The 14,136-nt window shown below is 36.6% G+C and overlaps 1 protein-coding gene across 2 annotated transcripts in view; it reads left to right on the top strand.

Annotated features, from left to right (window-relative positions):
- Positions 1–2,784: 2,784 nt before the first annotated feature.
- Positions 2,785–14,136, top strand: part of LOC149785846 (glutathione S-transferase theta-1-like) — a 34,311-nt gene continuing 22,959 nt past the window's right edge. The window contains exons 1-2 of one of the 2 annotated variants that reach the window (XM_089931247.1): positions 2,785–2,916; positions 12,967–13,236. In XM_089931247.1, coding sequence (XP_089787373.1) covers positions 13,087–13,236 — 150 coding nt within the window. In that variant the 5' untranslated portion in view covers positions 2,785–2,916; positions 12,967–13,086. Of the gene's footprint in view, positions 2,917–5,078; positions 5,201–12,966; positions 13,237–14,136 lie in introns of those variants that run through there. The other variant, XM_089931248.1, reaches the window with a different exon arrangement.

Consider the following 14,136-nt stretch of genomic DNA (forward strand, 5'->3'; position numbering starts at 1 on the left):
TTTGTTGGCCTGGCAGGATATTATCGTAAATTCATCCCTAATTTCGCGGCCATTGCCAGTCCTTTAACAGACCTGACCAGAAATTCACACCGGACGATGACTACGCAGATCTCTATCAACATCGACATCTCTTTGATCTTAGCGATTATAAAAAACAAACCCATTTCACTGTCAAGACAATAAAAAGAAACTCGTAAAGTTCAAAGATGAAACTTGTAGCATACCAATCACAGAATTCATAGGACTTCGATCCAAAATGTACTGCATTACACTCTATGATGATAACATCAATAAAAAGGCCAAAGGAGTAAAAAAAAAAAACTGTCATCGGTCACATTGCCACCATGGATCATTACACATAGTCCTTACAAGGACATCCCCAGTACTACACCATGAGAACCTTCCGATCACAACGACATCGACTTTCCACCCTACTCAGTAACAAAAAGGGGACTATGCTTCTTCGACGATGTACGCAACTGCATCGATGGTATTCACATCCTCGCCGATGGACGTTATCGCACGCAGTAAAAAGAAAAAAACATGTGACCCAGAACCCCCAAGTAAAAAAAAGTGAGTCAGAACCCCCATCACTAAACAAGTGAGCCAGAACCCCAACCAGTAAACAAGTGATCCAGAACTCCTACACCAAACAAGTGAGCCAGAACCCCCCATTCCCCAGTAATACAGTTATATAAGGGTTCCTCATTCACCTGGACCACGCAGTGAACTAAGTGAGCAAGAACCCCCATTTTATCTCTACTACTGTCCACTTAAGGGGCCCGGGCCTGGGGCTATAGATCATTTTTAGATACTATTTTTAGCTGGCCAAACCTATCCCATAGCTGCATCCGGTACGGTCATGCGCATTTGACGTAGGGCAAGTCGAGTGACCTACACTTCTTGCATGAATAGAACATTTGTCATTATAGATCGCCGCAGATAGTAGTAAACAATAATATGCCAGCGCACAAGTATAAGAGTTGAAATGTACGTTTTCATCAAGTATTTTTAACAATAAATGAGTATCTATTGCTTTATGTTACTTCATCGTGACTCTCATCTAAACTCTGCCCCAACCCCCATCCCCACCTCTTATGACTGCATGGTAATAAATAATCAAATAAACAAGTTAACTTGTCTAATTAGCAGCAAACAATGAACACCAAAGGCGGCACATCACATATTAAGCAGATTCCGCAAAGATTTGCCAGTTAGTTAATAAATTAAATGGGAATGAATGTGAATCCCCAAACTGCTTATGATACATTGGATGGCTAAGAAATTTACTCTCTCTCTCTCTCTCTCTCTCTCTCTCTCTCTCTCTCTCTCTCTCTTTAGGTTGCTACCTCCATGAACAAATATGGATAATAATTATGAGTAAACTCATCCTGCGATGCATTTGTAATGGCCATTTGCTACAGTGCTATCAGCTATGTGTAACTCGTATGGCCATTTGCTACAGTGCTATCAGCTATGTGTAACTCGTGTGGCCATTTGCTACAGTGCTATCAGCTATGTGTAACTCGTGTGGCCATTTGCTACAGTGCTATCAGCTATGTGTAACTCGTGTGGCCATTTGCTACAGTGCTATCAGCTATGTGTAACTCGTGTGGCCATTTGCTACAGTGCTATCAGCTATGTGTAACTCGTATGGCCAGTTGCATCAATGCTATCAGCTATGTGTAACTCGTGTGGCTTCTCGTATTGGTCTTGGGATCTGATTACGCCGGCATTCATAATGATGTGTTCACCTGTATGCATCCATCCACTATGAAATTAATTATATGCAACAAGGAGATTTGCAAGTCCTCATGTTTTCGCGAGCATATAGTCTTCAAGAGTCATCTATATACACGTAGATTTGTGCAAATTTTGATTCTGGTCACATAAGAAATCGTCCACCCACCCCTTTCCTTTCAGAAATGGATCATACGACTTTGTAAGTCCTATCCAGAACCGCGGACAGAGTAGGACAAACTCATGGGGACCACAACGGTCAGGGGGAACCCCATTGTTTCAATTTGTGATTCATTGGGGCCAATTGGATTCTTTTTCCTAGGGCCCACAAATCATGTCCGCTGCCCTGGTCCTCTCTGATGCTTGTTGTTCTCATATCTACTTTTCTGTTTTTGGCAGGTTACTGAACTATTTACTCATGATTTTTAAACACTATTTCTGTGAAAGGTGTACAGATATCAAATCTTTGAAAAATTATTAGAAACTTTCTTCACGAACATACGCTATGTTCATGACAATCGCTTTAAAGTTGCCATGCGTTGATTGCGCATGCGTTAAATATTGGAGTGGAAAAACCCAGATTCGACTCCCTGAAAAAGGTATATATCCCCGGTTATCCCCCCCCCCCCAACTCTTGTCGGCCCTGGTCGTACCTTTAGGTTAACTGTTTCTTGTAACAACAACGACTTGATCATTAAAGCAGTGAACACTTCATACTGGCTTATTTAAATAAATCATTCTAAAATTGTCTTTCGCATTGAACGACACGTTCTGCCTTGTTGAAAACGGAGGGAAAAGATTTGTCATATATACTCATATACAGTATGGAAATTGTACGTAGTCATAGACCCAGATCTACCGACGCATGAAATCTGGATCTGTGTTTTTTGTTCAAACCAATCAATACAACAAACAACATTAGACCCTGATTTGCTGGGGTATTATGTGACGGTATATCTGGGTAAATGTTGTTTGCAGATGGATACGACTCACAAGCGAGCATATAGAATACACAATGAGTGTTTTGTTCCTATGTATGGCGCGGTCACCTTGTACAGTAAAATCTTTCACAGTTGACACCTCCATATAAAGGAAGAATACCACTTCTTTGAACCTTTGAGTGTTCTTTATGGAAATTTCGCTGTACATATCCTATAATATATTCAGCGATGATCAGTAAGTATAAAAAAGTTAATTAACTGTATATTTAAGTTAGAAACATGCCACTTTTGTATTAAAAGTATTGCAGTTACAGTTGAAAATCCTCAACTTGTATCTCCAAACCACTGAATTTTTATCAATTCAAATTTACTTTTCTCATTTTGTGTTTGTGTGAGTGTGTGTGAAGAGAGAGAGGGAGAGAGAGAGAGAGAGAGATGTGTTGTGATGAGATTTTGATTTTTAACGTAGCTTTAACAATTTTTCAGTCATATCGCTACGATGTCTGCGGTGTGGCAGTCTATTGTGATATCTAGCACTGGGGCATCATGCCGCAGACATGTAGCATGATGTCCCACCCAGTCTCATTATCCTGACACCATAACCTATTAATGCTTAGCGCCTAGCGAGGTAGCTGTTAGTAACATTTTAGTAAGTCTTTGGTATGATCCGGCGGGTGTTCGAACCCACGACCTCCCGCTTCCGAGGCGGAAGCTCTAACCACGGAGCGGTGCCTTTCTCATTGTAACTGATGGTGTCAAACTGTTTCCCTGTTATCCTTCATATTAATGTATTTGATTGCGGGTGAGAGAGAAAAACTGATGACATAGAAAGAAAAAAACTCAAAGAAAAGTTAAACACAACAACTATGTAGCAATATTTTCCCACCGAACCCAACTCCTATTGTGGGGTGATAGATCACATTCATGCTTTTAGTACCAATCAATTGGCATCCAATCAGTTTTACCAACAGTAAATTGCACTCTCCTTGCTTTGATATGTAAATGCGATCACTGCATTTATTTCGGACCCATTCAAGTTTGATTCTACTGAACTCTGGTTCAGACTTGCTCGATGTAGACCTATGATTGCACCCAGAGTCAACCTGATTCCGTCAAGAACTGCTTTTGCAGCAACAATGAGATATCTACTTATTTTGATTTACATGCAGGATATGCCATGACATATATGATATGTTTTGTTTCATTAATTGACTGATCGGTCAGTTATTGATTAATCCGTCAATCGATATATACCCGTCTTGATACTATGATATGTTTCCACTAACCCACAGGGTTGTCATACCATCATTTTACAGACCCTGGTAAATTTCATTCATCCTGCATCAATCAAACAGAAGCCATTTCAGTTCCAAATTCAACATTTAGCCTATTATTCATTATTCATTAATAACAACTCAAAACAATAACATCTTTGTTTACAAACAAGACTATTTGAAAGTTGAAAGTTCATATTCGTATAGTATCTAATTTTTAACAACCTATCGCCTAGTGGTTAGAGCGTCCGCCTCGGATACGGAAGGGTCGTGGGTCCTATCCCCGGTCGAGTCATACCAAAGACTTACAAAAATGGTACTAACAGCTGTCTCGCTTGGCGCTCAGCATTGAGAGGTTAGTCCTAGGTCTGGTCGGCCTGGTGTCAGGATAATGTGACTGGGTGGGCCATCATGCTACATGTCTGCGATATGATGTCCCAGTGCTTGACATCACTCTAAATTGCCACACTGCGTACATCTTAGCGATATGACTGAAAAATTGTTAAAGCTACGTTAAAAATCCAAATCACACACACACACACACTATCGGCTGCTTTATTGCTTGGTCAATTGGTTGGTTGGTTCGTTCGTTGAGTATTATTGGTTGATCCGTTGGTTGGTTAATATTCATATTTATCCTTAAAACATTCAAAATCTATCTGTGAAATTTATTCATCGATGAAAATTACATTGCTGTCAAAGACAGACGAATGTGCAGACGAGACAATATTTGTTTTAATGCATCAAAATAGGTTCGTCCATTTTTTTAAAAATGAAACCTTCTGGCTGACATAGACAAAACATCGAAAAATGAGTGCGTTGCTGTACAGTAGCAGTGGATAATAGAAATCAATGAGGGAATCCAAAAATAGAATTCCTGAAGAGGCCATATAAATATACCAAGTATCCTGACTGCCTGAAATAATTTACCTATTCATTTATCTAATTTACCTATTCATTTGAAGTAGTCGCTATTTTAGGCAGACAACTTTTGACCTGTATTTATTTGAAAACTGCGCCTGTCATTCAGAAGAGGAAGGTAATTTCTTATTATCTGTGTGTCAAAGCAGAAAAGTTAACAGGCAATTTTAATTGGTCTTTCTCTGTTGGTTAAGGTAAGAAGGACAATTTTAGCATCTATATGAAAAGCGCATTGATTAAATGTCTTGATATCTATATGTGATCTTTCTGGAATATGGATTGTTTTACTTAAACACCATAAGAGATTATTAGTTGTTTAATTATGTAAGTACTCTCTCTCTCTCTCTCTCTCTCTCTCTCTCACCCACACACACACACACACACACACACACACACAATTCTTTACAGTTTTACGATCTTTCTTACAATTCTTTACGTTTTACGACATAAAATTCTAGATTTTTAACATCTTTCTCATAATCACAGTTACAAAATCTTTGCTACCAAAACAATATAAGATACCCGTTCTCTGGTGTGAAAATATAAAATAGCTCTATTGCCCTTTATACTAAATTGGATGTAACATTCGCCTTTTCTATAGCGTGTCATCAATTATTTGAATTTCACAGAGCCTTTCCTTTGCATGGCATCTAGGGCCTAGAATAGTGTGTGCGCACGCGCGCTGTGTGTTTGTTGTTATCGTAGGGTTTAACGCCATTTTCAGCACAAGATAGGCTATACATGACAGCCTGTAGTAATGGTGGAGGAAGAACTCTGGGAGAACCCCGGAAAGAACCTCCGACTCACGAGAAGCTACTGGCAAGATTTCCCACATATCCACAATAGCCGAATTTGAGACTCGAACCCACGCCGAAAGAGGTGAGATGGCAGTAATCCGTAACGGTGAGCGCCATAGACCATTCGGCCACTCTGGGCCCCGTGTGTGTGTGTGTGCGCGCGCGCGCGCGCGTGTGTGTGAGCCATGTGAAGTATATCAATGTTGTAAATAGGGGGGAATCTTAGGGTACAATAAGTCCATATGTATAATATTATATGTCTGTATAGGGTCGATAGGAATTTAACAGCAGGTCGCTATTTTGAAATTTAGAATTACATTATATAGTCAATAGAAATTTAACATAGTCCTACAAACCATCACATACTCCTACTAACCATCCCGAAAGACCAGTACTTGCGCCTACCTACTAATTAAAACACAGTGGTACTGGCGGGCACCTGCATCTACTGACCAGCACGTACACGTATTGACCACCAAAACATACAATGACTAACGGCCTTACTGACTAACACACACACTTAATAACCAACACAGTCTTACTGAACAGCATCCACATGTACTAACGAACACTCACGCCTACTAACCAATACAATACTACTGATTGTCACCCACTCCTACTGAAGAAAACGGATACATACAAACAGATTCGTAAGCGTCGTACGTAAAGTAATGTGGTAAAATAACGAAGATTAACACCTAAATTTAGACAGACACTCACCCTTTTCACTAAACAATTAGAGCAATGGAACTAGAACCATTACCTATACCTTAGATTATGCTTGCAGTATAGGTAAATTTGCATCCTTTGTACTGATGTTATCAATAACTGTAACCAAGAGAAACAACTCATAATATCTCTAAAATGACTTGGCTTTAAGATAATGAAATTCAAAATCTCTCAGCGGAGACAAAATAAGTCCGAAAATATATAAATTATGGCCGATGCTAAAGTAATACTAAAGTTCCGAAACTATTACTGAATTTAGTAGAGACTGAAAATACCCAGGAAAATGTAAAATATTGACTTAAACAAAATGTAATCATAAAATACATAAGCAAATGAAAACGTATCGTAACTATAAAGTAATGTTAGGAAAAATTTTAAGATATGGCTAAGGCGATAATAAAATTCTGAAAGTAATACAGAATTTAGCAGTCACTGAAAAAATACACGAACAAAAGATGTACAAGTTATTGCTTAGTCTAAATGTAATACTAAAATTCCTAAACTAGTAAGAAATTTAGCGAAAACTAAAATGTGCGAAACATTTTTTAAATATAGTAAAGATAATAATAAAATTCAGAAAATAAAACAAAATTAAGCGCAAACTAAAACATATGATAAATATATGAAGGAGTCTAAAGCGACACGAGTACGGAATTTAGCGGAGAGTAAAAGAGAAATTGTAAAACTAAAAAAAATATGTTTTTAGTTTTAACAAATTGTATATATAGATAAAACCTTGCAGATTTATATTTTAAACAAATTGTACAAGTAAAGTTCGAAACCAGTAGTTCGATTGAAGCTTCTTATTGAGAAAAAGCCAAGCTTATTATCCAATATCAACAATTTGAAAGGGGACAAAAGTTAAGTGATAACTGTCACACATAATTGCAATTAAAGGCCGCTAAATTACCATCCAATAGCACACACATTTAAACTTATGTGAAAGATTTTTAAAATTAATTTTATGTTATTTCGTTTTCTGTTATTTATTTATTTATTTATCGAGTGATTGAGCTGTATCTCTTTTTCCGAGAGACAAATTGGGCCCTTCAATGGCCCTTGCTTCGACAACAGGAAAACAATAATACTTGCTCATTTATCATCATCTGCAACTATTTTAAACCTTGTCTTCGTCTGATTCAAATGTCGCTCTCAGTTGTTTTGTTTATATATGTAGGTTTGGATAAAAAGTAGCGTGTGTATCTGTTTTTTCATAGGTGTAAGAGACTTTCATCTTACTTTTAGTCTTAGCAAACATTTAAAAAAAAATCATAGATTTTTCAGTCTTCGTTATATTCCGAATAAGTTTCGGAATTTTAAAATTACTTTAAGTCTCGGCCATTTTTAATGAATTTACCCGGACATTTTGTGCAATTCACAAAATTCCGCAACACTTTCATAATTTTAGCATTGCTTTTAGTCACGGCCATTTTTGTGTCTTTATGAGAAGGGTATCTTGATTACAGCTGTTCATAACATCGGTACAATGTATACAAATTTACGGACACAGCTAATATAATGTAAGGGTAGTCAACTGCTATAGTGACTATGGGTGTTGGTCGGTAGGTGTTTTGATCAGTAGGTGTGAGTGATATTCACTTGGTGTATGTACCTGTCAGCAGATGTATATGCAAGTCTATAAGCTTATGATAAATTCCCATTGACACCATAATTTCCCTTAAACCAATAATGCCATACTCCATCTAACAAATGTTTGTATGGGTTCAAAAAGGTGGCATAATGTTAAATTTCCATTGCTTAAGTATGTTATTGGTAAAGTCACCTAATTCGCATTGTATCAGTATAATTTCGGACAACAACATGATCAGCATAATCTTTAATTCCTCCTTGAGTAGAATCATTATGTAATATATACATATACGCATTAGGAAATGTCAAGGGCCTATCGGTACCTTCATATGCCAAATTCATTGTCAATACAGATACACACACATGCACACAGAGATCAGGATGTGTAAATTAGGAGGGATTCCAGAACTTTACCCTATGAGGAATGGTTCCGCCTATTCGACGACACCGTCAGCCTCTCTAGCTATTCAGAGCACCTGTGCTGTTTCTGCAGGACAAAATTATGTCTCGGATATAAGTCGGTGCAGTAATTTGCAGAATAAAAATCATGGATGTTTTTGGCCGGAAATTTCTTCGTACTGTTACGACTATGTGGTCTTAACTAACTAACAAATAAGCGACAACCAGACAGTTTTGTGAAATTCAATAGATAATTTATTGCCCTAGAATACAAAGTGAAAATATAAAATTAACTTAGAGTATAGCGAATTAATCCCTAATAGTCCTAAAAGTTCTATCACAGTCCAAAAAGTATAGAGTATTCTGAATGAATACTAGTGGTGTTCCGAATTAATTCCAATCTTGAACGCGATAATGAACAAGAGCCTGGAATTGTGCTGATGTCCTAACAGTCTTTATGTATCATAATGATATAATCCAAAATGTCTTTAAATGTATTCACATAAACACAAAATCGTAACTGAGTCCGATAGAATTATTGACCACATTGCAATTCAAAGTGAATACTCTTAATAAATAAATCCTCTCAACTTAAAACTTAGCACAACTTAAAGACTGATTCCACTTGTAGGATCTTTAAATAAGAATAAAGTATTTCTGTTTAATTCTACTTTATAAAAAAAAAACTAAGTTACAATATGAGGACAAGGATGAGGGTCAAATGTTCATTTCTAGGTCATTCTAAGTTGTCAACAATATCAGGTGTACTACTAAAACTTTAGTAAAGAACATGGCAAACAGCAGTCACACCAGACATTCCCGAGGGGAAAACCGATGTCCAGAACGCAAATTTCCGTAAACATGCCTACCTACAAAAAATAATAATCATTATATATAATCAATAATCATCGGCAAAAATTAGCTTGATATCATGTTGTTTGCATAAAAGAGAACTAGGTAGGCCCAGACTCCTACCCAACATTATGGGCAAAGGTCAATCACTCAATACAAATTAAATATACATAATAATATAAAGGTAAACGGAGTCCATACCGACAATCATGGTATTTCTACGATCAGACTGACCGCGGGGTTGACCGAGACGTGAATGAAAAAATAGTTCGATGCATGCGCAACTTCTCGGTCAATCCTCGTTTTGTAAATAGTCGATGTGATCAGAATGATATATGTTGGTATACATTCAAGATATGATCCGTAGGACTGACCTTGAAGTTGCGTATGTCCCCCCCCCCCATGTTGAGAAAGGCGATATAGCCATCTGTAACCGTACTATTGGCTGTACTCTGTGTGTGTGTGTGTGCCATCACACCTTATTACAATATACATTATTTTAAGTTGCTTTCACTTTCAAAGGAAAGAACCTATTAATTTGTGTTTAGTGTGTTCTGAGTCACAATTATAAGGCTAGGTACCGTGTTGAACGGGAAAACTGTCCATGATTGTACTTCAAGTCTATCTCGTATCGGAAAGTGCACATAAAGAGTCACTAATTACGTACAATGCAATACCTTCTAAAAGTAACTCACGCGGGAGGGGGGGGGGGGCGCGTGTAGTTGGTCGTGAGTTGCTGGTACATAGATCCTTAACGTGGCAACAAAATCAGCCAAACCGTCGTTCGATATTGAAAGGCTAAACCAGTCGCACATTAATTGTTATCTGTATGAAAAGCTGACAGTCCTTGATGATTCAGTGAAGTTTAACCAGTCTAAGTTTTTAAAGTTAAAGAGCACTAATAACTCAGTTGAAATAGGAACGGATTGCCTTCTAACGAATATTTAGTTTTTATTTCATCTTTATGACAAGACAAATTAATAAACTACAGTCTCACTAATAAAGATAGATCTTTTGAGCTATGTCTTTGTATGACCATTTGTTGTATGGCCAGGATCTTTGACATTCAATTAAATTATCTATTAAATCGACACCTGCGAGACGTGATAATTCTTCCACTTAAGCCGACAAAAGTAAATAAAAAGGAACTTAAGTAGTTTTACAAATTACATGCTACCTGTAACCAAGCAAGAAGTCAAGTAAGAAAGATAAGTATTTAAAATCTGCAGACATAGTAGCAGTTAAAGTATATGTTGCAAAGGACATTCTACATGACGTTTACCTATATATTGCAAATGACATTCTACCTGACGTTTACCTATATGTTGCAAAGGACATTCTACGTGACTTTTACCTATTTGTTCCAAAGCATCAAAGAATATCACAAAGAAAAGTAGGATTTCGTCTCTAAAGTTTCAATCTAAATTAGCATTATGTTGCTGTGATTAACTTGGATTTTAAAAACAAATGTATAGCGGCCACATGCACCTGTTACAAGATAAAAATACAAACAACTACATGAATCACCGAAGATGTCGTTGCGAACAACCGGATATACCACTCACTGCTCCCTTCCGGTTTCTAGATCAGTCCATTTTTTCAACACTGTTTCGTCTGTATGCAATATTTGAAATATCAAATTTTGATATTTCTAAAAACAAAATTGAACAAATGTAAAAGGTGCAACTCTTACATATGTGTTCATAGGATGCAACTCCAAAAAAGAGCTTATCGAAGACGGCGAACTGCACATACTTGCCTAAGCAATTATAGCAAACCGTGTTAGTAAGGAAACTCCCGTTTGGTTTGAAAGGTGAACAACGTGACAATGTTAAAGCTCCCATGTCGAAAATCATGTTACAAAACATAAATTGATGAACGAAATGACTAACTTTGATGCATTTTATGTATACTTGATGCTTTTAGTTTTAAAAAATCGACAGGAGGGTAAATACTGTTGGTTGGAGATGGGGTGGGTAGGCAAATACTATGGAAATTGTTGGTGGTGTTCAATAAGACTGTGTTGGTCAGTAGGCTGGGGGCATAGTCAGCTGGTGTATGTTCTTGTCAGCAGATATGGGTAACACAGTTGGTGTATGTACTTGTCAGTAGATATGGGTAACACTCTGATTTAGGTAATGTCGACATATATAAACGTTGTGCTGTTAAGGCATTCACAATCAATTATCAAACATATATATGACTACACAACGTCCTGAATTTTGACCATACAAAAGTATATGAAAACGTTTGGTTATCTTATCCTTCATCTTTCATTAAAATTGTCCAATTCATATTTCACACAACGTCTGAAGACTATGCTTCTAAAATGTCAGGAATTTGATCATTTTCCTCGCGATAAATATTTAGTTCGAAATAGAAATGGGTGTCTTGAATTATTTTAGCTACTGTCAGAAACCAACGCAAAAGAGATAAAAACATAATCAATAACTTGTTTAAATGAGCCAAAAGTATATTTACTTTGGTTGATTGCCAGATAAGACTTAACATTAAATTTACGTATTCAACCAAAGCTAAAGTTCGATATATTTCAAAAGGGCTGTAGATTTTTCGACACAACGTATTTTTTGTGAAAAAATATACAGATAAATATCGAATTTATATAAAATCTCAAGAATCATTCTTGAATTTAAGTCTGATTCTATGAACTCTGCTTACAACTGTAGCTTGGTTTAAACATGTGTTACACGATTATTAAAGCGCGGAACCAGGATTGTTCAATGGTGGGGGGGGGGGGCAAGTTTCCAGCCATACGTTGGCAGGCACATAAAGCATAATTAAAACCACACCAACGGTGAAGTCTCATTGACCAAGGTGTAAAAGTAGACATAAAATACAAATTCAGTTACAGAACACTATTGTCCTATGTCGTCAAGAAACGACCTAAACGAAAAGCTACACAGCAAGAACGGATATAGCTAACACTATATACCCTTCCAATGCCGTCTTGGGGATAATTTGTAATTAGATTTCACTTTTGGCATTTGGTTGTTTTGAGCACATAGAGAGGAACTTAACATAATGCCTGCATATCAATTGTTATTTGGACCTCTTCTATGGTCATCAGTATATACGTCCTCCCCACCCCCACCCCCACTGTCTTTGTGGGGATTAAATTGTAATTAGATTTCACTTCTGGATTTTGATTTCTTTGAGCACATAGAGAAGAACTTAACATAAGGCATGAATATCGACTGAACTTTTGACCTCTTCTATTGTCACCAGTTAAAATCCAAATCTCTCATGAGGTAATGTTATGTTCATATTTCGATTCACGAATCAAATTACAGCTTTCACATTCTTGAAAGTGAAAAGCTACAATCGAACATCACGTTTATAACGATAACTCCCTAACAAGAACGTCAACGCTTCTTCTGATATGTTACTAAATATAAGTTGACCTGGAATTCTAAAGGTCACAAGAATATAAACCTTTATAATCGCATGGTAGTACAACTCGTTAGACAAAGATTTCTTTTATAATCAATTTATTATAAGTTGGCATTGTGTGTCTTTGTCATCTGACGTAATGTTTTGGAAACAAATAGTTAATATGGGTCTGGATTCATTTCAATATTTGAGGAAGTGAATTCGTATTTATTATTAAATGAATACGTCCCCATCCCACCTTGATTACAGAGAGTACACATCCGGTTATTTATGGTAAATAATTATTGATTTTTTTCTTTCTTTCATATTTAGACTGCGCATCTGTTTATCACAAGTGTTTGAGAAATACTTAGCGAGCGATCACACCTGTTCGAGGTATTGCAAGTCTTGTGAAACTAAGATATCACGATAAAAGCAGGAAAAATTTCAACTATGGCGGATTCGGAGAGGGAAGGAAGTTCCAAACTTCATACGGCAAGCAGCATACGCTCTGGAATTAACGGTTTTCACAGACAACCAATCGAATTATACCTGATTCGGATATCCCCACCCTGCCGAGCGGTGTGGCACTACATGATTCAGGTATACCATTTAGTAGTAGTAGTAGTAGTAGTAGTAAATTCGTTGTCGTCGTTGTTGTCCTTTCCTCTCTACGTTCTCTTAAAATTGCATTGTTAACAAAGTGCTTATCACCGCCACAACCATTATTATCTATAAATTTTATTTTGTCGTCATCGTTATTATAATCTATCTCTACCCAATCTCCATATTTTTCTTTTTCTTAATATCCTCCTCCGTCCACTTCTTTGTCTCTTTCTGATTTTTCTTTCTTGGAATGTTAAAATATTTGTCTTCTTAAAACACGTTATTACCTTTGATCTCAAAATATGTAATGGAAAGAAAGCGAATTCAACACTTTAAGTATCAACAAATAATTTACTTCCCTACAATACAATGTAAAAATTCTACCGGCACTTCAAATATTGTGAATTAATGTCAAAGTAATCCAAAAATGTCATATGACAAATCCAAAAATATCTAATTTTCCGAATGAATTCCAATTGTTTTGAATACAACACAGTGATGCAATCTAGAATATCTATCAAACAGTTAACAAAACTCTAAAGTAATATATAAATACAAAAGGCAATGAGTACTTCAGCAATTCCAATGAATATTTTCAATAAATAATTCCTCTTGAATTATCTGATTTCAACAACACAGTTGTAAACGCTGATCATAAATGGATTCCCACAGACTGATCTAGGACAGGAGTGAATGTTTTGTTTATCAAATCCCTATTAATATACATTTCCACTTGACCTATTTCAAAACATGATATGAATCATTTCAGCAGAAAAACATAGTCTAATTGTAAATAAATCTGGCATTGAACCCAAAAGCTAAGTAAACTTTCTGTGTACAAGTGACCATAATGAAGTACAACTTACAATCTTGGACAAGCGTTAAGCACACAATATA

Source organism: Sinohyriopsis cumingii, chromosome 13, assembly GCF_028554795.1.
Source record: "Sinohyriopsis cumingii isolate HCF-2022 chromosome 13, ASM2855479v2, whole genome shotgun sequence".
In the NCBI taxonomy this organism is placed as follows: domain Eukaryota; kingdom Metazoa; phylum Mollusca; class Bivalvia; order Unionida; family Unionidae; genus Sinohyriopsis; species Sinohyriopsis cumingii.